The sequence below is a fragment of the Rana temporaria genome, chromosome 3 (assembly GCF_905171775.1).
Source record: "Rana temporaria chromosome 3, aRanTem1.1, whole genome shotgun sequence".
Classification (NCBI taxonomy): Eukaryota; Metazoa; Chordata; class Amphibia; order Anura; family Ranidae; genus Rana; species Rana temporaria.
This window is the reverse complement of record NC_053491.1, coordinates 282,391,113-282,417,856: the sequence shown is the minus strand read 5'-3', so window position 1 is coordinate 282,417,856 and position 26,744 is coordinate 282,391,113. Positions and strand designations below refer to the sequence as shown.

The window sequence follows — 26,744 nt, the reverse complement described above, 5'->3', positions numbered from 1 at the left end:
AGCCCCCAATGGTTTGCAGGGAACGGAGCCCGACACACAGAGGCATCGGGGAAAGGACACAGCCCCTGGACACAGCGGGGGGGACATTGCAGGATCCTGGGGACAAGGCAAGTAACCTGCAGCAAGTAACCTGCACCAGAATCCTGCAATGCAATCCCGAGTGTGGCTCGGTGTTACCGCTAATGGTACTGAAATTTAACCCCGAGCCACCCTCTGGAATACCGCTAGGAAAGTTAAAAGACCGCCTAACCAGCAATCATTACCAGTCTACTACCAACCTAAAGATAGGTACCACCTAAAGATTGCCCAATGGGCACGCCTCCTCCGGAACGGACCCCGAGTAGGGTTGCCCCTGGGGCCGCCTAGATAATACCGGAGCTCGAGCTGCGCTGTGCTTAGATAACCGAGGAGGGTAGGCGAGCTATCCACCCGACTCAAGAATAACCTTCTTATGTTTTACTTGTTTTGGCTACTTTCGCATATGTCTTCGTGTTTTCATTGTTGTAATGGAAAAATGTATGTCACTGTTACTAACGGGTTTTGCTAAACTAAGATGTGACTGAACTCAAAAAAGTTTTCCAAAAAAAAAAAAAAAAAAAGAAGATTGCCCAATGGTTTATTTTTTTTTTTTCACTTTCTTTGAACTGTGATAAATGACATATGGCTGTGGTTCCCCGGCATCAGGATGTGGCCCCTTAACTCCCAGCCAGGGTTGCCTAGCACAGGGCGACAAGGAATCATCAGCGGACTTGGAGATGTGGGGATGGCGCACTGACTGTAGACAGTGCAAAGTGGGATATTGGAGAACAAATCAGAACTCTCCCTACCAAAACAGATAATTCAGCAATAGCAGCTGTTGAACAGTCATGCAAACAAGTGGTAGAGGAGCTCAGAGAAGATACAGTGGCACTAGGGCATAGGGTAGAAACAGTGGAAAATGGTAAAGTGGAGATTACACAAGCTGTGGTAGATATTCAAGATATGACTAAACGTCATGAAGAAGTTTTGAATTCTTACCTAGATCAGCTGGATGATTTTGAAAACAGGGACCGCCTTTAGAACATCCGCATACGGGGCTTACCCGGAGCGTTTCAGACCCCTGATTTTCTATTAACAGTGCAAAGCTTATTTCGTCAAATTATGGGGGAATCCGCACCTGATTTTATTAAAGTGGACAGAGTTCATTGTGTTCACTCTTATGTCCAGCAGAATATAAACAGACTGAGGGATGTGGTCTGTAAATAACACAAATACTCATTTAGAGCTCTTAAGCATGCTAAGCAAGTGTTTTGATCTCTTCATCTGGTGGATAGTTGGCGGGTACTACAAAGAATAAGAACTATAATCTTTATTCTCAATAAGACCTTTGAGGTCTATTCTCGTCTTGACTTAATTTGAGTGGATTAATTTTATTTCAACTATGTGTGTGCTGCCACTATTGAATCCATAAGGATCTCAGACCACTCCCCTAATACTTTAACTTTCCATCCGTTTTCCGCTGGTCATAGGGAACGGATATGGCGGCTGAATGAATCCTTATTGGATGACAAACCGATAGATGCTTTACTCCATAAAATGCAATATATTTTGAAATTAACACGCCTGGGGGAGGCATCTCATGAAACAGTTTGGGAGGCTCACAAAGCAGTTAGAGGGAAATTTATAGCACATGGTTCCTGTGTTAAAAAATAAAAAACAGAAAGAAATTGCTGATTTATTGGAAAAAAAAATTAGAAACCAGAAAAATAAACAACGTTTTCTCTGATGTGGACGATGCTAAGCGACTGGAGACACTGTGGTCTAGTCTCTGTCTTTGCCCCTGTGGTCCAAAACAGATATTTTGCACACCGTTTTTATGAACAGGGTAACAATTGTGTCCGATTGCTAGGCAACTAAAAAAGAAACAGGATTTTCGTAATGTTCATAATCTTTTGGTGCATAACAGACAGATAGCAGATACCTGATCTATAGCCAAAAGAATTCCATCGATTTTATAAGGCCTTATATAATATCCAGAACAGGTTGAGGAGATCCCAGAGTATTTTAAAGACTCTGCAATGCCCATATTGCCCCCACAGTTATTAAAGAAATAGAATGCCCAATTACTACCAAGGAGTTGGGTAAAGGAGTAGCAGCACTGCCAAAGGGAAAAAGCCCAGGACCAGATGGCTTACCGAATGCATCAGAAAAAAAAATACAAAAATAAAACTATTTTTACACTGCAATCCCTCTTTGCAGCTACAGTAAAACAGGGCTTGACAAATTTGCTTGGAATCTAACCAGCTAAAAAAGTTAGGAGCCAGGAACGCGCCCCATCCCGCGTGCAGAAGCCAACACATACATGAGTAGAGCCCACATATGAAAGCGGCGTTCAAACCACACGTGAGGCATCGCCGCAATTGGTAGAGCGAGAGCAATAATTCTAGCCCTAGACCTCCTCTAACTCAAAACATGCAAAAGTGTTGAATTTTTTAAACGTCTGCTTTAGCGATTTTAAAGGGTAAAAGTTTGTCGCCATTCCACAAGCAGACGCAATTTTGAAGCACGACATCGATTATCTTTCACAATATAAAAAAAAAAAAAAAAAAAAAATGGACCAATCTTATTTATTACCGTATTTATCTGCCTATAGCGCGCACCCCCAATGTAGAAGGGAAATTCCTGGAAAAAAAATGAATTACTTACAGTTTTGGTGTCTTGCCCGGCGTCCATCGGCGGCCTTGTCCAGTCCGGCGTCCGTCTGCGGCCCTGGTGGTGTCCTCCCCGCTTCTCCCGCGCTGTTTCTGAGTCGATCCCCGCTTCCCACGCTGTGTTTGAACGCCGCCGACATATACCGAGCGCAGTACACTCGGGCACGCTCGGGCCCAACACTCGGCTCCTCTCGTATAGGCTAGAAGGCGGCACAGTGCGTGACCGCGAGTGGAGACGAGCCTGGCCATATGTACCCGACTGTACAGCGCTCGGTATATGTCGGCGGCAAGGTTCAAACACAGCGCAGGAAGCGGGTATCGGCGTATATCGCGCACCCACGATTTTTCTCTTATTTTAAAGGGGAAAAAAGTGCGCTTGTAAGACCGCTGCGCAAATATGGTATGACAGAAAGTATTGCAAAGACAGACATTTTATTCTCTAGGGTGTTAAAATAAAAAAAATATATATAATGTTTGGGGGTTCTAAGTAAAAGGAGATGGGCGGGCAGTTACAGTAGGCAGGGGAAGCTCCATTAGCATTGCTGGTTGTCTTGTCATACCAACGGCCACTACAAGAGGGCACCAGATTACAGAAGGAAGCATAGGACTGTAGAAGGCCACAAAGACGTGGCCTTAATTACCGGCCGGCGTGGCCCAACGCGATATCGCTGGGGGCGCACAGAGACAGGATACCCCAGCTGTACCGCTCCAGGTCGCCAATTCTAGTCGCAAATCCGACCTGGCGCTCTGGGTTTGTTGAACCCTGTAGTAAAACCTTGGATTGAGAGTATAACCACTTCCATACCAGGCACTTAAGCACCTTCCTGCCCAAGCCAATTTTTAGCTTTCAGCACTATCGAACTTTGAATGACAATTGAGCAGTCATGCTACACTGTACCCAAATGACATTTTTATCATTTTGTTCCCACAAATGGAGCTATTTGGTGGTATTTGATCACCGAACATTTAGCAAAATTTTTTAGTTTTCTTCTTAAATTATGGGCACTGATATGGCGGCACTGATGGGCACCCTTAGGCGGCACTGATGGTGCCACTGATGGGTACTTTTGGGTGGCACAGATGGGCATTGATAGGTGGGCACAGATGGCCACCAAGAGGTGGCACTGATGGCATTGCTGGGCAACATTTCAGTCAGTGCCCATTTGTGGGCACTGATTGGCATCGATTGTGTACAATTTATTTTTTCCTATTTTTGCTCTATTGAGCACCGGGGGGCACTCCCCTGGTGGTCCAGTGTTGGCATCCGAGGGGGGGCTGCGCTGATAAACAATCAGCGCAAACTCCCCCGTCAGGAGAGCCGCCAATTGGCTCTCCCCTATTCGCGTCTGTCAGACGCAAGCGAGGAAGAGCCGATCAACTGTTTACATCGTGATTGGACACGGCTGATCACGTGGTAAAGAGCCTCCCCACGGGCGCGCGCCGGCATGTAATCCTGCAGGACGTCTAGTCAGGATTTCACAACCACTTCCCGGACGTCAATTGACTATTGACCGGGTGGGAAGTGGATAATTCGTTCCAGATACATGCTTGTAATTCAAAGCACTTGTATATCAAAGCAAATTTCCCCATAATTAGTTTTTTATTATTCTTTTTATCCTTTATTATTCCGTACGTTTTTCGGCTCTGCGTAACTTCTGCATACTTTAAGCTATTGAGACCATTCAACTATTAAAATGTTCATCTCGTTCAGCCAACGATGGGACTTCAAGTTTTTTTGTACTATTTATACTTTTTAATATATTAAGCTTTTAGACACTTTTTTTAACATTGAAGTCAATGAGAACATCCTTTTTACCGCTTCAAATCTCACGTGCTGCCAAAAGTTTCAGCTCCTTCGTACTTTCACTTACAGACACCAAACAAACTTTAAAAACGGTCACAAAATATTCAGCTATCCGGCTACGACTTTTCAGATTGATATCTTTTATAGTTTTTGTGAAAAAGCAATTTACGTTTAGTGTTTTTTTTTTCCAGAAAATGTAATCGATTATAATGTGTTCCTATGGAGGTGATTTACAGTCATGTGATCATTACAGTGCAGATCATTGGAAAAAAAATTATCTTTAAAAAAAGGGGGAACAAATTGCTCTCATGCCCACAAGATCTACTTGTCATACACAATTTATATATCAAAACGTAGGTATTTTTGTCTGGTTTCAGGCAATGTGATCAGTTTTGTGATAGGCATTTGACTTTGAGTTCCAGGAGCTTCTAAAGGACAAGAGCCCCAAAATTCCTCCCATTGACCGTCATGTTAAAAGGTCTAAAAAATGTTCCTGCAAAACGCACAGAGATGCTCTTTTCTAAATCGCTGACATGGCCACATTTTTAAGTTTATCAACATAAATTTCATATCGATGCGTTCACAAGGACCGTGTCTTTCAAACGGTGAAGTCGCTGTATCGATCGCATGTACGGTTGTGGATTTATTAAGGTTTGTTTGAAGGCTTATTTCACGTATTTGGCATGTGAATTAAAAGCGTTTAGGGAAAGAAATACCATTACAAATAGCTTTCTTTACCTCAGTGAAGTCCTCCTCACTGACCTGGGGGGGGGGGGACCTCTTGAGGGGGGAGGGGCGACCAGGAAGTCAGGATACTCTCTACTTTGCAGATAGAGAAAGGAGCTGTGTGTCCTAATGATAGAGTAGTGGTTATGGTGAATGGCTTTGGTGCGGGCTCAGCAATTCAGCTATTCAGCATTCCCACGCGCATTTTCCTCAGGAAATGAATTTTCTAGTTAATAATGGAAACTCAAAATGATTTGTTCCACAACCATTTATTCATAGGTCCTTCCGTTTATAGTCCATATAAAGATTATAGCAATGTGACCAGGTTGTGTAACCATAAAATGTCCATCCACAAATGGAAGTCCCCACAAGGGAATTAGAAGCAAAATCCAGAAGGAGCTACAGCGTATAAAAGAGAAGAGAGGAGCCTCCAAGTGTAGCAATATGTTTCTAAATGTTGTACCTTCATTGAATGTAACTGTATATTTATTTTACACTCAGTTGTGATATGACGCTACTCTCATATCAAGACATCGCTTGTATATCAATTCAAAAGTTATTAGAAAATGTTGCTCGTCTTACAAAACGCTCTCAAACCAAGGTTTTAAATGTAATACAGTTACTGCCTCTAATCCACTACCGCAGGAAGCATTGCAGGCCTATGTGACAGTTCTTACAAAATCAGGGAAAGACCCGCAATACTGTGCCAATTACAGAGCCATCTCCCTCCTTAACTCTGACACTAAACTCCTAGCCAAGATCTTAGCCCTCTGACTCCAAGATCATGTAGTGAAGTAATTCACCCAGGCCAGATGGGATTCATGAAGAGCCGTGACGTTAGAGCCTTGCATATTCTTCATTGGGTGCAAAATGGACCCAATAGATTTCCAAGAATGGTTTTATCAATGGACGCCAAGAAGGCATTTGATAGAGTGAACTGGGTCTTTAGGACTGAAGTACTGAGGGTGGTGGGACTAGGTGCTTGTATGATGGGCTGGATATTCGATTTATATGCAGGTCCAAGAGCCAGAGTTAAGGTCAAAAGGTATGCTTTCAGATTTAAACATACAAAATGGTATTGCGAAGGGGTGTCCTTTATCCCCATTACTGTTTGCTATAATATTGGAACATTTTCTTAGTAAAGTGAGGGGGAATATGGAGATAGCTGGGGTTTATATTGGATCTGTAGAACATGAAAGTTTCAGCATATGCCGATGACTTGTTATTCTATCCTTCCATACCCCAGGTATCTCTACCAGCTTTGATGGCTGAGGTCCATAGATATATTATTCTATTACATTTTTAAATACATTGAGACATTGTACTTTTACCTAGTCATGTACCTTCAGTCATGGCAACAGCTTTGCAACATTTTTTTTTTATATGGAGTATGGACTCCCCAAGTTATCAGGGAGTACATATTACCTTGTATCCAAAGCTTTTATATGACCTGAATTATGGTTCCTTGCCACCAGGGATAATAGGAGACTTGCAGAGATTTAAAGGCAATTTTTTGACATGTTTGGAAGAGTGAACACCTTAAAATGAGTATACCACAGAGAAAAAATTATATCTTGCACACTTCCACAGACTTTTTTCAAGTGTATAAGGAAGGCCTTTTTGGCTTTTGAATGGAATGATAAATGCCCTAGAGTAGCCTATATTTTATGTAGAAGCAAATGTAAAAGGGGAGTTGGGCTTCCAGATGTGGCATTGTATTACAAAGCTATGTCTTTGGTACACATCTTAAACTGGTTGTAAAGGTAAAAAAAAATCCCTAAATGGCTTCCTTTACCTTAGTGCAGTGCGCCTTCACTTACCTCATCCTGCGTTTTTGCTTTAAAATGTCCTTAATTCTCACTTCCTGTTCTTCTGTCTGTAACTACACACAGTAATGCAAGGCTTTCTCCCTGGTGTGGAGAAAGCCTCTTGAGGGGGCGATCAGGCAAGTCAGGACACGCTACTTGGCAGATAAAGGAGCTGTGTGTTAGTGGGGGTCCTGACACTCCTGCTCGCCCCCTCAAGAGGCTCTCTCCACACCAGGGAGAAAGCCTCACATTACTGTGTGTAGTTACAGACAGAACAGGAAGTGAGAATTTCTCAGAAGAAATAAGGACATTTAAAAGCAAAATCGAAGGATGAGGTAAGTGGAAGGAGGACTGCACTAAGGTAAAGGAGGCTATTTAGGGGGGGGGGTTACCTTTACAACCCCTTTAAAGTGGTGGCAAGTAAAATGTGGGTTTCCTTGAAGTAAACATTGGTGAGTAGAAACTTGGCGGGTGCCCCATGGATACCGGCCATTTGTAGGGGCCTCTCAGATTGGACATCTTCAATAAACCGGACGTCAATAGCAGTATGCGATAGAATGAACAAGTCGAGCAAAATACGCCCACTATATGTGCCAAGTACACCCCACAGGGAATTATATCTCCTTTTTTGGAATTGGTGTCATCATTGGGGAATATACCTATGGAGACATAACCAAATGACACTTATTTTTTTAAATAAATTGAAACCTAGATTGAGACCCTCGAGTACGCTCACTACATTTGAATTTTTGTGTGCTCATATCTCAGAGCCTAGACATTTGTTATCTCAGATGTATAGACTAGATCTTAGTGGCCAACATACCTCAGTTGCTCATTTTATTAGAGAGTGGGAGAAAGTTAAACCATACGTTTACTTCCCTATAAAATAAAATCAAACCAACTCACTCCACCTCAATAAGTTATTATATGCAAGAAATGTCTTATAAATGCTTGGTTAGAAGGTATCGAACACCAGCCCGGTTGGCACATATGTATTCGACAGTCAACGATCACTATTGGAGGGGTTGCGGACAGAGGGACACATTGCTCCACTTATGGTGGGACATTTTTTTTTTTGTCATTTATAACTTCACACGCTAGGGGTTAAGGTATCGTCCAAATGCCTTCAACACGTTACGTTTTATAGTGAGTGAAACACTTTATAGATGATATACACAAAAAAAAAAAAAAAAACAGGAAGCACCAATTGCCTTGGTCGAAAGTGCCGTGACCGGAAAGGGGGGCCCGCCCCTTAGGAGCATAGGCCTGTATGACAGCCTGCCTGATCCACCAAGAAATGGTGGTCGACGAGACCGCCAGGCCCTTTTGTGTAAAAGACACCGACACAAAAGAGAGTCAGAAGCTCCGAAACAGAGCCGTAGCAGGCTGGTACACCCGCAAAGCGCGTACCACGCCTAAAGTATGAAAGGCAACCTCGATAGGATGCGCCGGCCGAGGACAGGAGGGTGGAAGAACAATGTCCTTATTCCGGGGGAAGGCCGAAACCACCTTCGAAAGAAGGGAAGGTCACGGGCGCACTACCACCTAATCCTTATGGAGGATCAAGCATGGCGGCTTGCAAGACAAGACCGCCAACTCAGAAACCCCACTAACAGAGGTAAAGGTCACTAAAGGGACCACCTTCTGAGATAGTGTCAAGAGAAAATCTTTTTAAAGTTTCCAAAAGGAAGGTTCCTGAAGAACCGAGAGCACCAGAGTCAAAACTCATGGGGGAAGAGATGGGCATAGAGGGGAAGTACATGACAAACCCCCTGCACACAAAAAGGTACCCACCAGGGAACGGGCCGCAAAAAGGCCATTGAAAGAACAGGTGTAACGGTAGATCCTCCGGAAGAAGACTATCGTGCCCTCAGCATTGTTGAGATGACCGAGTCGGACAGACCCCGGGCATCTTAAAGTCTGGCTTCCAATAGCCATGTTGAGCAAGTCAGTGTCTGTACAACAGGAGGACGTATGGGACCTCGAGACAGAGGGACCTCCCGCCCTGGCAACCACCAGGGTACCTCCGCTACCAGGCGCCCGATATCGGCGCACCAAGAACGCTGAGGTCAATCTGGAGTGATTAGAATCATTGGGATCTCCTCAGCCTCCACTCTGTGGAGCAGCCGAGGAAGCAACTACAATGGAGGAACAGCAAAAAGTTGCCTATACAGACCCCACGGGGCCACCAGCGCGACTGATGCGTCTGTACCAGATCACTAGACCTGGCCACTAACTTCGACACCCTTGCTGTGGAGACAAGCGGCCAGGAGATCCATGCCCTGTGAGGCAAGGGAGCCAAAACACCCCAAGCACAAAGACCAGTCGCCCTGGTCCAGCATCTGGCAAATCCAGTAGTCCACCTGCCGGTATACCTGATGGTAGGCCGAAGCCACGGCCGTGGCGTTGTCCGACTGAAACCAGATTGGACAACCTTGCAACCTCCTCGACCACGAGGAGAAGCATAGCCTGATCACTTAAACGCTTAAAATAGTAGGACAACGGTAGACAGCACCTGGTATTCCCAGGTGGTCTCACACCCAGACATTAGCCAGGCCCGACCCTGGGTAGCTACCGAGACCAGACGAGAGCGGGCACATTCAGGGAGGTGTGGCCGTAGGTCCACGCAAGTCCAGCGACTCCGGGTCGACTGGACCACCCAGGTTCACAACCCGTGAGGCTAGCATCCATCGTAAACACCAAACACTGGAAGGAAGAAACAACTTTCCGGACCGAAGAGTCTGGGATCTCCATCACCAACTCAGAGAGACTGACTAGGTGGCGCACCGGAATCTGATAATTTCAGAGACAAGAGATTTTTACCACCTGGACAGTATTTCCCCTGGAAAACCCGAGTGTGGAACTGGGCATACAGTACCGCCTCGAAGGAGGCTACCCACAGGTCTCAGACCAGCAGAAGCCCGGAGAGAAGACCGATTGCGTGAAGCCAATACCTTCACTGCAGACTGAAGAGTCTGCAATTTCTCCAGGGGAAGAAGGACCTTCGCCACGAGGAGTCCGGAACAACCCTAGATACTCCAACACTGAGTCGGAACCTAGCATGCCCAGATAACACATCCACTAGGTCTGAGACAGAAGCTGCTCTCAGATGAAAGTCGTCCAAGTAGCCAATAAGGCAAAGCAACGCTGTCCCAACAAAGTTAGGATAAGTGCGAGCTCCCAGCTGAAAACCCATGGTGCCGACACCAAATCAAAAGGGAGGGCCACAGGCTGACAGAGATCCTCTCTCATCATGAAGCACAGAAAAAAACACTGACATGCGCAAAACGGGACATGCATGTATGCGTCCCTGATGTCCGAGGACGCCAGGACGTCCCCCAGATGGAGCGCAGCTACCACCGAACGAATGGATTCCATGCGGAACTACCAGACGTTCACAAAAGGTATTTAGGGCCTGAGGCCCATAGAAACCCCCAAACTTCTCGTCCTGCGGGTCGGGGGTTTTCGGAACGCTGTATTAGTGTCGCTGGTGCCGCTAAATAGCCAGTTATTTTAAGTTCGCCGCCAGTTTTTTTTTGCGTCAGGTACCCCCATATATTTTTTAATAAAGGTTTTAACCCCCTGATTATCCTTTTACGGGTGATGCTGGTTATTTAGTTTGCCTTTTATAGCATCAGGGCACCCGCCGTATATAACCCAATAAAGGTTTAACCCCCTGATCGCCCGGCGGGTGATATCAATAAAATTTTAGCGTCAATCAGGGTCTGCGTCGCCCCAGGCAGCGTCAGGTTAGTGCCAGTAACGCCAACACCTCCCTTAGTGGTATAGTATCTTAACAGATCAATATCTGATCAGATCTATACTAGCGTACCCAGCAGTTTAGGGTTCCCAAAAACGCATTGTTCGTGGGATCAGCCCAGATACCTGCTAGCACCTGCGTTTTTCCCCTCCGCCCAGCCCACCCAAGTGCAGTATTGATCGACAAGCCTGATCCCTGCGATCGCCAACAGTTTTTTTTTTTGTAGCATTTTCAACATTTGCCGACAGGTCAAGTGCTTTTTTTTTACCTGTGAATCCTTACAGGTGTACCACTAAATTTAGAGCCCAAAATGGCAAAGCGAATGTACACTAGTAAAGAGGCAGAGTTTCTGAGCATGACAGATGGTGAAGGAGGTCAGATTCTGGCTCAGAATACAACCCCGTAGAAGACCGCGGCTACATGTCAGATAGCTCTGACGACGACGAATAAGAGGGCTAAGGGCTAAGGGCAGGCGTACCCGACGCCATTCTGCTGTTGAGGTGCAAGAACCGCAGGACCCTTGTATGGAGCAGAGAGCCAGTACTAGCGCCGCTATTCCTTCTGGTGAACTGGCAAGCACCAGCGGCCTAGTACACCGTGGTCGTTCATCCAGCACTGCAGCATCACGTGGTGACGTGGCGAGTCCCATAAGTGCAGTTCAAGCTGGCAAGGTGGCAAGCACAAGTAGTGTCCAGCTGCCACCAAGAAGAAGACAAAGACAGGCCGGTCGTGTATAGTGCCCTTCCTGCCGTATTCTCCAATCCTGATTTAGTCCCCACCACTTCTGCAGCACCCGTACTTGCCCCATTCACTGGCCAACCCGGTATTCAGGTGAAATTTTAAGTCACTGATTTTTCACTTGTTTTTTTTGTGTGTTTTTCACAGAAGATCTCTATAGATATATTGTGGACCAGACTAATTTGTATGCTGGTAATTTCATCGCCGCTAAACCCCAGTCCGCCCTTGACAGACTCTGGAAACCACTTACGGTTTCCGAATTTAAGACCTTTTTGGGCCTTTGCCTCAACATGGGCATACATCAATTTCCGAATTTGCGGACGTATTGGTCCACATGACCATATGCCCATGTTCTCTGCTTCCAAGGCCAGGGAACGATATGGAGGCGATCTTGCGGTTCATGCACTTCAACAACAATGAACTTTGTCGTCCACATGGAGACCCTGAATATGACCGGTTCTACAAAAATTCAGCCCCTCATAAACCACGTCAACGAACGTTTTGCAGCCTTGTATACTGCCCATCATGTTGTCTGCGTTGATGAGTCCCTAATTACATTTTCTGGACGCTTTTCTTTCAAACAGTACCTCCCCAGCAAGCGTGCCAGATATGGAGTCAAGCTCTATAAGCTCTGTGACAGGGCAACAGGCTATACATGGAGCTTTATGGTTTATGAGGGAAAAGATAGTCAGGTAGAGCCCGAGGACTGCCCAGATTACATAGGGAGCGCTGGCAATATTGTGTGGGACTTGGTGTCACCTTTATTCTGAAAGGGGTACCACTTGTATGTGGACAATTATTACACAAGCGTGCCACTTTTTAGTCACTTGTTTGATCATCAGATTGGAGCATGTGGCACTGTGCGACCTAATCACCGGGGCTTACCCCAGAGGCTTGTAGATTCCCGTCTTAGGCTGGGGGAGAGAGCCTGCTCAAGGTGTAATAATTTGCTTGCTGTGAAGTGGAAAGACAATAAGAACATTTTCGTTCTTACCTCCCTTCACGCAGACACGACAGTACGAATTCGTACAACGACTGGTGTTGTGGAGAAACCCCCCTGTGTCCACGAATATAACCAAAATATGGGAGGGGTGGACCTCCACGACCAGTTGATGCTGCCGTATCATATTGCCCGTAAGACGAGACGCTGGTACAAAAAAGTGTCTCTATACTTATTTCAATTGGCTTTGCTGAACGCTCATGTGACATACAGAGCTTCAGGACGGACTGGATCCTTTAATTCCAGGATGAGATTAGCACAGAACTCCTGTATCCAGGCAATTCTGCACCTCACCATTCCCAACCAAATGCAGTAAGCCAAAATGTATTTTCCTTTTGTCCTCGAGAGTACTCCTACCCAACAAGCCCCCCAAAGAAAATGTGTCTGTAGAAAGCGCGGAAATGTGACACCCGTTATTGTACACTTTCTCCTGACAATCCTGGTCTTTGCATTGGGAAATGTTTTGAACGCTACCACACACTAGTGAAGTTTTAGCGTAGGGTACAGCATTTCTCAGGCTAGGACACACTTACACAGGGTCTCAAGATGCCATCGCATTTTGAGAGACCCAAACCTGGAACCGCAAAGTTGAACAGTTACAAAAAAAAGTGTTAAAATAAATAAATAAATAAATACACACTACATGCTGGAGTGTGATTGCGGACTCCAGTATGTGGGCCGCACTTCCCGAGCCCTATCTGTGAGGGTTGGGGAACATGTAAACAATATAAAATCAGGTTTTCGCTCCCACAGTGTGTCCCGGCACTTTCGACAATGTCATGATAGAAACCTAAAATGTTTGAAATTTTGGGGTTTGGAAAGAGTCGACAAACACTGGAGGAGGGGGGGGGGGGATTACATTAGACGGATCAGTCAAAGGGAATCATTTTGGATATATGAGACCAGGGTTCTCAAGCCTGAGGGTCTTAATGTCGATTTCGACCTTAATTGTTTTATTTCAAATAAATAGGTATTTTTATCATTCATTAATTATTAATGTGAAATTTTGAATCATTGGAGGGTTTGTCTATTTTCTTCATTGGTCTCGAATGAGGACAATGGGAGATTTTCAAAGTTTCCACCTAAATGGGTAGTTTTTATATTAGTAACCTTGTTTTGCCAATGATTGTTTCATCAACATTGGATTATTGGATCGGTTGATATGGAATTTGTCCATGTTCATCTTTCCAATGGCATTTATCTGGGTAACTGTGGTCATATCAATGGTTCCATGCATTTTTATGTTTTCAATGTTTTTGTATTTTATTTAGTATTAATTTTCATTTTTAGTATTTATCTGTTTATATTTTGAGGGGCTGTAGGAAGAGTTCTTGAGTCCTTGCTGAGCGGCGTCTTGTTTTTAATTTTTTCTATCACTTTTACTATCTTAGGAGGTCATCTCCTTTCAGACCACAAGATGGTGCTAGTATATTTTTCGCCCATTACTTTCGACACTGGCCTTTGTCATTTTTGTTGAGTACAATAAAGCTTCTCCTCACAGCGCGTGACGTGCCGCAAGCAGGGCTGTGGAGTCGGTAGATAAATGTTCCGACTCCGACTCCTCAGTTTTATGTACTTCCGACTCCCCGACTCCGACTCCTCTGTATTAATATGCGAATGTATTTTATACATTACTTGAGGGAAAAACGCAACCTACCACAGGACTACTGGCTGGGAAGCCAACAGTCTACTGTATTGCACCACAGTTTAAGCAAAAGACAAACACAATGAAAACAATCAAGTGGCTGGATAGTAGCAGCAGGCATAAACATCAGGAACAGGATCTTTACCAGTTCAAAAATACAAACCACATTATTTGGTTGTTTTAGAACAAAAACAAAGCTTATCTATAATGAACCAAAAACAAAATCTGTAAAACCTAGAAATGGTTTATATTAATCTTGAAATGTAGTTATAGGCTTAGCAAATGCAAATCAATTCAATGTAGAGTTCTAAGGAAGAGAATTGCCTCTGCCAGATCCTCTTTCATAGAGGCTCTTAAGTCAGACTTTATTATTGTTAGGGCTGAAAATAATCTTTTGACACTGACTTGGGTGGGTGGCATTGCAGTAACTATTTTGGCCACATCACTAATGATCTCTGGATAAACAAGGATGGCTTCTTCAACAGTAAGTTTTGATGAGCGATCATACTTTTCAACTTCTTTTAGTGCTTTATAAAACTCCTGTTGGAATTTTTTTATTTGGACACTTACTGGTTCTCTAACATGCGTTCCCTGTAAAAGCAGAACACAACACTATGGAAAGTATAAGTATTGCAGCTCCTAATTGTGCGTTGCGTGCCATATAGTGAAGCACATGAAAAGCATGCTTCTTCACGGTCACTTAACGTGTTCGTTTTGCGGTTACGTGAGGCACTGCATGCATTGGTCTTTATTCTTACAGTAGAGAAGTCATTAATTATAAGTTTTGTGAATTGGGACATTTAAACTTGCTTTTTTTTTATTTTTATTACAATCTAAATTTAGTAGGAGTCAGAGTCGGAGTCGGTGCATTGTTTGCCGACTCCGACTCCAGGTACCCAAAATTTCCCCCGACTCCGACTCCACAGCCCTGGCCGCAAGAGCGCGCTTGTTGTAGAGTTGCCGTGACAACGGCGGTGTATAAATAAGCCAGCGTACGACGTGTTTGGCTCCGCCCTTGCTGAGGAAGTGTCTTACACGCAACGCGTCCAGGGGGTCAGGAGTCATCACACGTCGCTCGGCGCTGTTCCCAGGAACTCTTTCATCTGCCTATTATATGTTTATACGCCTGTTTGAACCATGGAAATTGTGAGTAGTCTGCATACCTTTTAAATTAAAAGTTTATGAATCAACGGAGGCTCTTAGATATTGTTTTTCTCCCCATATGTTCCTGACCACCACTGTGGCTGCATACTGAGGATTTGATTACAATAACAGCTTCCTGGGTCTTATATGCTTTTATGACCATCTGGTAAAACAGTGGTCTTATAACAAGGTGAGCGTACCCAATCACACTGGTGGAGGAACACATTTCAGATTTGGGTGTCCATTTGTCCTTTTCACATGATGAAGATCTTTAAAGTTTCGATCACTGGATCTGCTCTTTAATGTGGATTTTTCTTTTTTGGATTTCCTTATAGTGCACTCTCATTTATATGGACTTGTGACCTTGCATCTATTTTTGCATTTTTAGGTCATTTTAATTTATTCACATTTATTGTTGGTTTGTGCTGCACTGCCTTCTGTTTATACATACCTTTTGGATTTTGTGAATGTCCTATTTTCGTGTACAGCTAGCATTCCTGTAGAACTTAACTATTAAGTTTTCATCTTTCACATAATTACCCGGTGTAGATTATCACTTAAATCCCTTTAATTAAGGGTCCTTTATTTTAATTTAAATTTTTTTTGATCACTCATTTTTTTGCGCTGATTGCACCCTTTGCTTTATAGTAAATAAATAAATGAAACAAACAAAAATAGTTGTCGTTTTATTGTTCTCTCCCTCTATTCTCTCTATTGTTCTGCTCCTTTTTACTGTATTCTATTCTGCAATGTTTTATTATGTTTTATCATGCTTGCTTTTCAGGTATGTAATTTACTTTTTACGTTTTTAGGTACGCCATTCAGCTTTTACACAGATTTATTTATCTTGACAGCAAAAGCGTTTTCTCCCATGATACATGAAGCCGTGACTCCAGTGCTGTAGGAGGGGATTTCACTACCACAGTTAAAAAAAGAGCATATATGCCGAAGCATGGGGGCATTAGGGGCGGAGGAGCGAACATACGGTCGACATTCCGACGGAGGCTTGCCCGTGGAAAAGTCCGACCGTGTGTACCCGGCATAACTTTTTTGCAGGAGGATGCCCCCATGCTTCGGCATATATAAATGGTGCATGTATGCCCATCATTAGAAGTGGGTGGATGAAGGGAGGTATTCTAATGGTGGGCATACCCACCGATCAATCTTATTTCATTCAGCCAATTGGCTGCATTAGAAAAAAACAAAACAAAAAAACACCCCTGCCCCCCCCCCCTGCTCTTGCGAAAAGGCGAACGCAAGTGTCGGTCTGGCGTCATATGTAAACAGCAATTGCACCATTCATGTGAGGTATCACCGCAAAGGTCAAATCAAGGGCAGTAATTTTTGCAGTAGACCTTCTCTGTAAATCTAATGTTGTAACTAGGGGTGCAACGGATCAAAAAACTCACGGATCGGATCGTTCCTCGGATCAAGAGTCAAGGATCGGATCATTTTCAGTTCAGTAAAAAAAAAAAAAAAACAAGACAAACAAAATTTTTTTTTTTACATTTTTATTAATTTTTTTTTTTTTTTACTAATGGCGGCGATCAGCAATTTTTTTTGTGACCGTTACATTATGGCGGACACATCGGACAATTTTTGGGACCATTACAGTGGAAAAAAGGCAATTACAGTGTTACTGTTTTAGTAGTGTGGGGGCAATGTTGGCTATGGCTATTATTAATAGCCATAGCCAACATTGCCCCCACACTAGTAAAACAGTAACACTGTAATTGCCATTTTTGCCACTGTAATAATAGTCAGCCAACATTGCACCCACACTAGTAAACAGTTACACTGTGTGTATAGCCATTTTTCCCACTGATTACAGTGGGAAAATGGCTATACACACAGTGTTACTGTTTACTAGTGTGGGGGCAATGTTGGCTATGACTATTACAGTGGCAAAAATGGCAATTACAGTGTTACTGTTTTACTAAACCGAGTACATCAGTACAGTGAGTTGGCTAATGGCTATTAAGCCATTAGCCAACTCACTGTAATGATGTACTCGTTCCGTCTCACTGTACTCAGGTTACATGGAGAGTCAGCGCACTCTTGCAGAATAGAAAAAATCCACGAGCAGAGGGAGGGGTGATGACGTCAGCGTGCACCGCTGCCAAGTGTACCAAGATGGCCAACCGCTCCAGAGCTAGGCCGAAGCCGCGGTCTTTCCCAAGGCCGCGGCGGCGGTGCGTTCCGCGGATCGCATACTGTGCCGATCCGAACAGGTCGACCCGTTCGGATCGCGGATCGGGCACAGTCCGTTGCACCCCTAGTTGTAACCTGTAAAGGCTTTTAAAAATGTATGTAGTTTGTCGCCACTGCGCGTTTGTGCACAATTTTAAAGCATGTTGTGTTTGGTATTCATTTACTTGGCCCAAGATCATCTTTATTTCATCAAAAATGTGGGCAATATAGTGTGTTTTAGTGCATTAAAATAAAAAAAGTTTTTTCCCCCCAAAAAAATGCTTTGAAAAATCGCTGCGCAAATACTGTGGAAAAAAAATGCAACACCCACCATTTTAATCTGTAGGGCCTTCGCTTTAAAAAAAATATATATAATTTTTGGGGGTTCAACTTAATTTTCTTGCAAAAAAAAAATTTAAAATGTTTTCAAGTAAACAAAAATTGTCAGAAAGGGCTTTGTCTTCAAGTGGTTAGAAGAGTGGGTGATGTGTGAAATAAGCTTCTAAAAAAATGTGCATAAAATGCCAGGACAGTTCAAAACCCCTCCAAATTACCCCATTTTGGAAAGTAGACACCCCAAGCTATTTGTTGAGACACATGTCGAATTCCATGGAAAATGTTATATTTTGACACAAGTTGCCTCTCATATAGCTTGGGGTGTCTACTTTCCAAAATTGGGTCATTTGGGGGGGTTTTGTGCTATTTTGGCATTTTATGGCCTTCGAAACTGATAGGTAATAAGGAGTGAAATCAAAATTTTGCGCCTTTAGAAATCCTGAAGGCGGTGCTTGGTTTTCAGGGCCCCGTACGCGGCTAGGCTCCCAAAAAGTCCCTCACATGTGGTAGCCCCGTACTCAGGAGAAGCAGCAAAATGAATTTTGGGGTGCAATTCTACATATAACCATGGCATGTGTGAGCAATATATAAAATTTAGTGACAACTTTTTGTAAAAAAGTGTGTTTCTAACTGTAGGGGGGCGGGGCTGTACGTGTGACGTCAGTGATAGTCATTCCCTATAGCTCTAAGATTTTTACTCCCAAGATGAGAATTTGTTTTTAAGCCCAGTGGGCATGGAGCCTTTATGTATTGACACCGGAAAATGCATAAAAACACAGACAAATGTGAACCCAAGATTGAAAGCTGAATTAACGTCCGGCAGAAACAATTAAAAAAAAATATTGTATATTATACACACACACACATACATACATACATACATACATACATATATATATATATATATATATATATATATATATACACACACACACACACACACACACACACACACACAGTGAAACCTCGGATTACGAGCATAATCCGTTCCAGGAGAATGCTCATAATCCAAAGTACTCACATATCAATGAGAGTTTCCCCATTGAAGTCAATGGAAACTAAAATAATTTGTTCCACATTAACTTCAATGGCATGCAATACCACATGCAGTCAGAGGTGGGGGGGGGGGTGCCGGAGAGAGACTCAGAAACAGCTGGAAAGGCCAGAGGGCAGCTCAGCTGACCTTGGCGAACCTCGGAAAAGCTTGGGAACGGAGTATTTCCGTGTCTTTCCGAGCATTTCTGAACGGTGGCGATTGGCTGGGGTCGGCGCTGTTCGGCTCCGGCGCCCCTCGCCTAAGGCCAAACGCAGTACTGCACACCGCTTTGGCCTGATCATTTTGCAAGACTCGCAAACCGAGTTAAGTATTTTCAAAATACAGTGCTCGTATTGAAAAACACTTGTTAACCAGGTTACACTATGTATATCTATACCTGACATTAAGCATGTGGTAGAATATGTGCATATTGTTATTAACAATAAGAAAAAGTAAATAGTAAAAAATATATATATAAAAAAAATGCAGATAATCACTTACCACCCCCTTCTTTCCGAGAGGCCCTTCCAAAGTGGATCTGTGCGCACCATTCTTTCTATAAGTTTTTTCCATAGCATTCCTTCTGAAATCACCCTCTGCCATTCTTTACACACAAGTTCTGCAGCACAAAGCGACTTTGCATCTAGGTAGGAGAGAATGTTTTCTGCAATATGTTCTAAGCCCTGCTCTATAAAACAAAAAAGAAATATATATGTAACTATACAGAACAATCAGCAGTGAGATATGATGCACTACAGAATAAAAAACGATTGACATTTGTGCAGTGTGTTGCATTTTAGGCATGTTACTATTGAAAACTGTTTAACGTTCTTTTACATGCAAGTGCATCAAATATGCAGCAAGCACAAAAACACACAGGTGCGAGCAGGGCCTAAAAGCACTGGATAAAACTCCCCCACACTTAACCAGCTGGAAAAGATATTGTGCTTAGGGGAAATGAGAAATGAAGCTTGGTAAGTAGACATACAAATGTGTTAACATTGTAATATTTAATGCCACCAACATCTTGCCCTCAGTGCCCAGAAGATATTTCACTGCAGTTATTGATTGCATGAAGCAATATGATGGGGCCAGGTCCTGTGTAGGGGCCATGCTTGATGCAAAAAAAAAAAAAAAACGGTGCTCCAGCACCCCCACGGGAAAATTAAACATCAGCAGATACACATATTGTAGCTGCTGACTTAATATTATGACACTTACCTGTCCTGGAATCCAGCGATGTTGGCACCCCAGCCTATGTTTCCACTGGCTCTCGGGTGCTGCCGCCACCATAGCCTGTAAGGGACAAATGGCAGTGAAACCTTGCGGCTTCACAACAGATTCCCTACTTTCTGAATGGCCCGGCGGCAGGGAAGGGGGCCAAACTTCTGGACGTACCTACTTTTGGGTGTAACGCCACTTTAATTACCTTTAGGCATGCGGCTCTAACATGTACTCAAGTAGAATTTTTTTTGGGGGGGGGGGGGGTGGATGTATATGCTCTAGTACAAATTAGCAGCATATTTGGTAAACAACCTTTTATGGTTAGCAATAGAAACTGTTGCACAACATTCAACACACTTAAAGCGGGGGTTCACCCTAAAATTTATTTTTTGCCTAACCTATCTCTAGCCTTAATAAAGGCTTGTAGCGTTGTCAATTTTTTTTTTTGTGTACACTTACCTGTCTTCAGCCGCACTTCCGGGTCTTCTTCCTTGCGGGGAGTGGGCGTGATGCTCCTTTTTCCCCGACGGGGAGCTCTGCATAGATGATTGACGTGCGCGTCATCGCCTTCCGAAAATATCCGACGGGGTCTCGGCTCTTTACGGCACTATACGGCGCCTGCCGTGTAGAGCTGACTGCGCAGGCGCCGTAAAGTGCCGAGTCCCACTCGGATATTTTCGGAAGGCGATGACACGCACGTCACTCATCTATGCAGAGCTTAGGAACGCCTACTCCCCGGGGGAGCGAGAACCCGGAAGCCGGGTGAAAACGACGGAAAAAGGTAAGTACAGATCGAAAAAAAAAAAAAAAAAAACAGCATACTGTTGAGGTCAGCAGTATACTGGATAGAACAGTTTTTTTTTTTTTTTTTTTTAGGGTGAACCCCCGCTTTAACTACAGTAAGGTTTACTAGGAACATTGGTGTGCTCCAGTTCCACTCTTACCGATGGGTACCCAATACACCTTACAATGTGTTCTGGTGCAGGGCTTAAAAAGAAGCATGCAGGACTTTCTTTTAGAGTGGGTTCAGCTGCTTATTCAAATGAAAAAGGGCTGCCCTAACAGCGCATGTTTATTTAACGCACCATATTGAGCAGGGTTAGGCAACCTTTGAGAGATGGAGATCTTCCTGGACAACATTGAAGAGATCAAAGATATATCCCCCCCCCTTTTTTTTATATATTTATTGACCATTCATATATAGCATAGGTCAACAGATGACGTAAAAGATGAGGGGAAAAAAAGACAGAATATGTTATCTTGGTTAGATACACAGCATAAATGTAACATCGTTGGAGAAATAAAGAACAGAAATGGTCAAACTGGTAACAAGAATATCAGCACAACACTAATTCTTACGTATGCTTTTATTGGAGGGGTGGATTGGGGGGGGGGGGGCCTGGCCGGGGCACAGAATGATCCCATTAGGGGTGCCCAGGACAGGTAGGACTCCCCTGAGCGAGTGACTACTATATTCATTTTTTTTCCCTCCCCTTCCCCTGTTCGCAAGCTCGTATATTTCCTTTAATCAGCCTACAATCGGGCAATATGAAGTCGGTTGAGGCCTTGTTGCTGACATTTTGCCTTATTTGTTGAATGTTTTGATGTTGTAGACACGGCCTTTGGTCATACTGTAATTGTATTCTATATTTGGAAAAATAAAAATCTATTGAAAGTAAAGAATATCAGCACAAGATTAAGTTTCTTACTCAAAGGGACTTCTTGCCCAGCAGAGCCCAGAAAGACCACCACCCCCCATTGCTTTTATTGAAATCTACATGGAGTCTGGAACACGTCCATAAATCCGTAGAAATTTCCTGATTAGTGGCCGTATCAGACAAGAGGGTCGAGGAGATGATCACAATATCATCCACAAAACGCATGTCTCAAAGATAATCTTTGTTAATCGTCATGCCACTTAATCGCGTAGAAGTGTTTAGTCTAGATAAGGGTTCTGTAGCTGTATTACCACTTTAATACAGGGCTTTTATACACACCTCCATACCGGGCCTATTCTGGCACTTCTCTCCTACATGTACAAATCATAATGTTTTTGCTAGAAAATTACTTCGAACCCCCAAACATTATATATGTTTTTTTAACAGCTGGCTTCCCCTACAGTACCAATTCACTTAAGGAAAAAAAAAAAAAAAACACCAGGGTGCAGAGGGGTTTGTAAAAAGGAGATGGTGGTGGGTGCTGTAATCTCATCTCCTACAGATTTGAATTATAAAAAAGTTACAGTGTACCCTTCATTGAAATTGCTTAATTGGTGGATATATTTGTGTCACTGTGATTGACAACCTTTTCAGATTTTAGTGATGTCGCACTTTGAATGACAATTGTGCGGTCATACAACACTGTACCCAAACAAAATATTTTTCAATTTTTGGTGGTAAGAGCCGATAACCGGCTCATGTACACCAATAAACCAAGGCACTGATTAACAGTGCCCATCAGTGCCACATCATCAGCACACATCAGTGAAGGAGAAAGCAGTGCCCTATGCCCAGTCCCTCCGACTAGGCTAATATGTGGTTCACCTCTTTCAGAGTTAAACGACTCCTGCTACTGCCCTGGTGGTTTATATAGGCCACTGCAGTGGCATAGTCGAACTGAAACCTGATAGGGCAGTCTTGAAGCTCCACCGTCCAGGACCGTAGGGCCAAACATACTGCCCACAACTCCAGGATGTTGATGGGCTGGCTCTGTTCTGCCCTTGATCATCTTCCCCTGAGGTGCAAGCCCCTCTAGGGTCGCTCCCTAGCCTGAGAGACTGGCGTCTGTGGTCAGTACTCTCCATGACACCAGCGAGGAAGTATCTGGTGCCTGAGAAGATAAGAACATGGGATAATCCAGGGCTTGCCCTCTTCTGTTCCAAGTCGACAAGAGGTCTTGTTGTTTAGGCCTGAAATGGAACTGGGCATAGGGCACTGCCGATGGAGTACACCATTACACCATCCTTCCTAGAAGACTAATACAGAGCCGACAGAAGGGTTGTCTGGTGTCCCTTATCTGATGCACCTGATCCTTCAGGGCACAGATCCTTACAGGAGGCAAAAATACCTTTGCTTGGACCGTATCTAGGATCAGACCTAAAAGATTTCATACTTTGAGCTGGACTTAGTTGATTTTTTTGGTATTTATGACCCAGCCCAAGCTTTCTAGACGCCACACTGTGCAGACTGCTCCGTTCTAGAGCCTGTAGTGAGTGATCTGAGCAGGAGGTCACCCAGGTACCCAAGTACCAAGATTGCTTGAGCCCTTAAAAAGACCCAATACTGGTGCCTTTGTCAACACCTGGAGAGCTGTGGCAAGCACGATGGGCAGAGTCGCTTACTAAAAATGTATTTTCTCTACTGCAAATTGCAGGAACCTTTGATGAGGTTGAAAGATAGGTACCTGTAAATACGCGTCCCTGATAATCGATTGAGGTTAGAAAGTCAGGAGCGAGGCTACTGAGTAGACGACTCCATCCGAAAGGACTGGATCAATAGATACTGGTTCAGGAATCTTAGATCCAAAATGGGCCTCGCGTCTTGGTTTGGTTTTTGAACATAAACAGGTTAGAATAAAACCCTGCGCCCTTTCAGATACAGGAACCTGTACAATCACTCCCTGATGCACTAAATGATCTAGTGCCTGAAATAATAAGTTTCTCTTTGGAGGATACGAGGGAAAGCAGAATCTTAGAAATCCCTGAGGGGGAACCCCCCATAATTGCAGCTTGTAACAGTGGGATACTGTCAAGGTGACCCACTCGTCCTGAACCACTGTTCTTAATATGTCCACGGAGTGCAACAGCCTTTCCCGAGAGAGTGGAGGCATCCCCTCAAAAGGAGGGCTTGGTGCCGTCTTTAGAAGAGTTTTGGACCCAGGGTTTCTTCTGGCCCTGAGACTTGCCCCTGGCTCTAGCACCCTGCCTTGGCACTTAAGACACCTGAGGAAGTGGTCCCTGAGGTTTTAAATGAGGAACGCCTGTTTTTTCTTCTCACAGGAGAGCGCTTCCCTCTGGAAAACGTTGGTTTTGTTTTTTTCAAATCAAACGTTCCCCATGAAAGTGAAACCCCTGCCAATAACGTCTTATAAGGAAGCTCGGCTGAGCAGTCCTTTCTTCTTGGTACCTTATGCCGTACAGTGTTACAACTGAGCATAATGGCTCAATATTTTCATGTTAAAACACATAATTATTCATTATGTTATGATTTAGAAGCAAGATTCTTCCATCTTTGATCTGCCTAGCCATTTGGGCATGACAGACTAATTATGACTAATATGTTTGGAGATCTGGTTCTATTCATGTGCATGTTCTTGGAACCAGTTCCACATGTCAGTCTTTCAGTAACATTTACTGAAACACACCCTTTCTGCTCGCTCGCTCTTGGTAACACACTAATATATCAATTGATATCACAATATCGAAAATTTTTCTAATCATATACTAAATACTTTGCCAGGTGCGGGAAACCCTTTTCTCTTCCTTTCCCCTTTCCCTTCTCCCATTTCCCCCTTTCCCTTCCCCTCCATGCCAACCATCATGTGGACTCCTTTCTCCATTACCTGTGACTCCTTGTAGGCCGCTTCGTAACTCTTGCCCTACCGTTCGTCCTCCCTGGGATGCCATCCTGGTGGAAGGTTGACCTGGGATCCTCGGGAATTGGATTTTAATGTAAACTCTGGTCTAAGCTATCCATGTTAACATGCAGCCATATGGTAACTACATAAAACAAAAAATATATATATATATATATATATATATATATATATATATATATATATATATATATATATATATATATCTTTTTTCAATAATTTGTAGAAGCAAATTTCTCTTATTTATGTATTCTGTTACAGCAGCATCAAAAAATCCTTTGAAGACCCCCCCCCCCCAAGGGGTTGAAACGTGTCAGGAATTGTCATTTGTCTGTACATGTCGGATTGCATGACAATTTTTATGCTTGCATCCTTGTGTGTACATACAATTTAAGATTTTTACCAGAGCTCATATCTCAACTGTTATGATTCCAATGTTATACAATAAAAATTATACACCTGTGTGAATCTTTTAATCAACTGCCTAAAAACCCCATTGGGGGATTTTCCCATATGGCTGAGCAGTCCTTAAAGGGTCACTAAAGGAGAAAAAATGTTGCCTAAAATTAATGTCTGCAAGGTAGACAGACAGAATAGTGTAATGATTCTGTTAAAAAACAAGTAAATACCTATTAAATTCCTTCATCTATATCACCTCCGGCATTCTAGTTTCTGTTCTCTCATTCACTTCCTGGTTTGCATCGTTCGTTCATGTAAGAACTACATTTCCCAGTATGAATTGAGGCACGCCCAGTAATTCACACCTCCTTGAAGTCTAACATGTAGAGAGCGTCCTGCCACACAGATGTAGTTCCCAGGAGGGGGTTTGCACGTTACTGACCACCGCAGTAAAGCCTCCCATCACAGTGGTCAGAAAAATCAAACAAGCAGGAAGTGAACAGAACAGAGAAGAAATAGAGCAACTTCTGAGCAAAAACGAACAATGAGGAAGTGAAGAGAGGAATGTCTGCAGGTAAAGGATGCTCATTATGAAAAAAAAAAAAATCTTTACTATGGGGAATTGGGGGGGGGAAGACGCATAAATTAGTGAAAACTGATCAAGGAGTTACCAACGCATCTGTCCCAATAGCAAGTTGGTGCCTTGTTCGTGGTGACACAAAAGTTGTTCACTTTCCTGTTGAACCTGGATGCCATCAGATCTAAGCCCGGGGTCCCCCATCTTTGACATATGTTTAAGAAGATGTCGGAGTGAAGAGACCACTCTCCTGGAAACAATTCTCTACTCCTGGAAAAAAGACCGCAGATATGCAAGGTACATGCTCCTCTGCCCAGGCCAGGATCCGGTTCACCTCCCTCTGGGCAGCGAAACTCCTGGTGCCCCCTTGGTGATCGATATAGGTCACTGCAGTGGCATTGTTGGATTGAATTCCGACAGGATAATCCTGTAACTTGAGCATCCAGGCCCTCGGGGCCAGGCGAGCCACCCAAATTTCCAGGATGTTGATGGGCAGGGTTTACTCGAATACCCTGGACAGTCATCTTTCCTAGGACTGTGACCAACCCAAAAGGCTGGCGTCTGTTGTCACCGCCTTCCAGATAACTGGAATAAAAGACTTCCTCGTCTGCAGATTTCTGGACACCAACTGAGGCTCTAACCTTGTGGTTACACATTGGGAAATCCAGAACTTGGATCTTCTTGTTTCAGGCGGAGGGGATACAGTTTTACAACAGTCTTGAATGAAATTGGGCAAATGGGACAGCTTTGAATGAAGCTACCATCTTTCCTTACAATCTCATACAAAAGGTGAATGGAGGGATCCTTCTTCGTCTTGACCACCTGGACCAGTTCTCCTATAGGAGGCGACTTTTGCCTGGGGCAAAAATACCTTTCTCTGGTCTGTATCTATGACCAGACCCAAGTACTCCAGCTTTTTTACTGGTTGTAGGGCCGACTTCTCCAGATTGAGCATCCAATTTAAGGATTGCAGATAATTGACTGTGCTGAGCACACCCTGGTTCAAACGCGCTACCGAACGATCTACTAGCAGCAGATCATCCAAGTACACCATTATTGTTATACCTGAGCTCTC

The 26,744-nt window shown here is 43.7% G+C and overlaps 1 protein-coding gene across 4 annotated transcripts in view; it reads right to left on the bottom strand.

The window, feature by feature from the left end:
* The window catches only part of FBXW11 (F-box and WD repeat domain containing 11), a 409,123-nt gene that overhangs the window by 246,444 nt on the left and 135,935 nt on the right, over positions 1-26,744 (bottom strand). For all 4 annotated transcript variants that reach the window (XM_040344702.1, XM_040344701.1, XM_040344705.1 and 1 more), the window contains one exon: positions 19,378-19,564. In XM_040344702.1, coding sequence (XP_040200636.1) covers positions 19,378-19,564 — 187 coding nt within the window. The remainder of the gene's footprint in view (positions 1-19,377; positions 19,565-26,744) is intronic.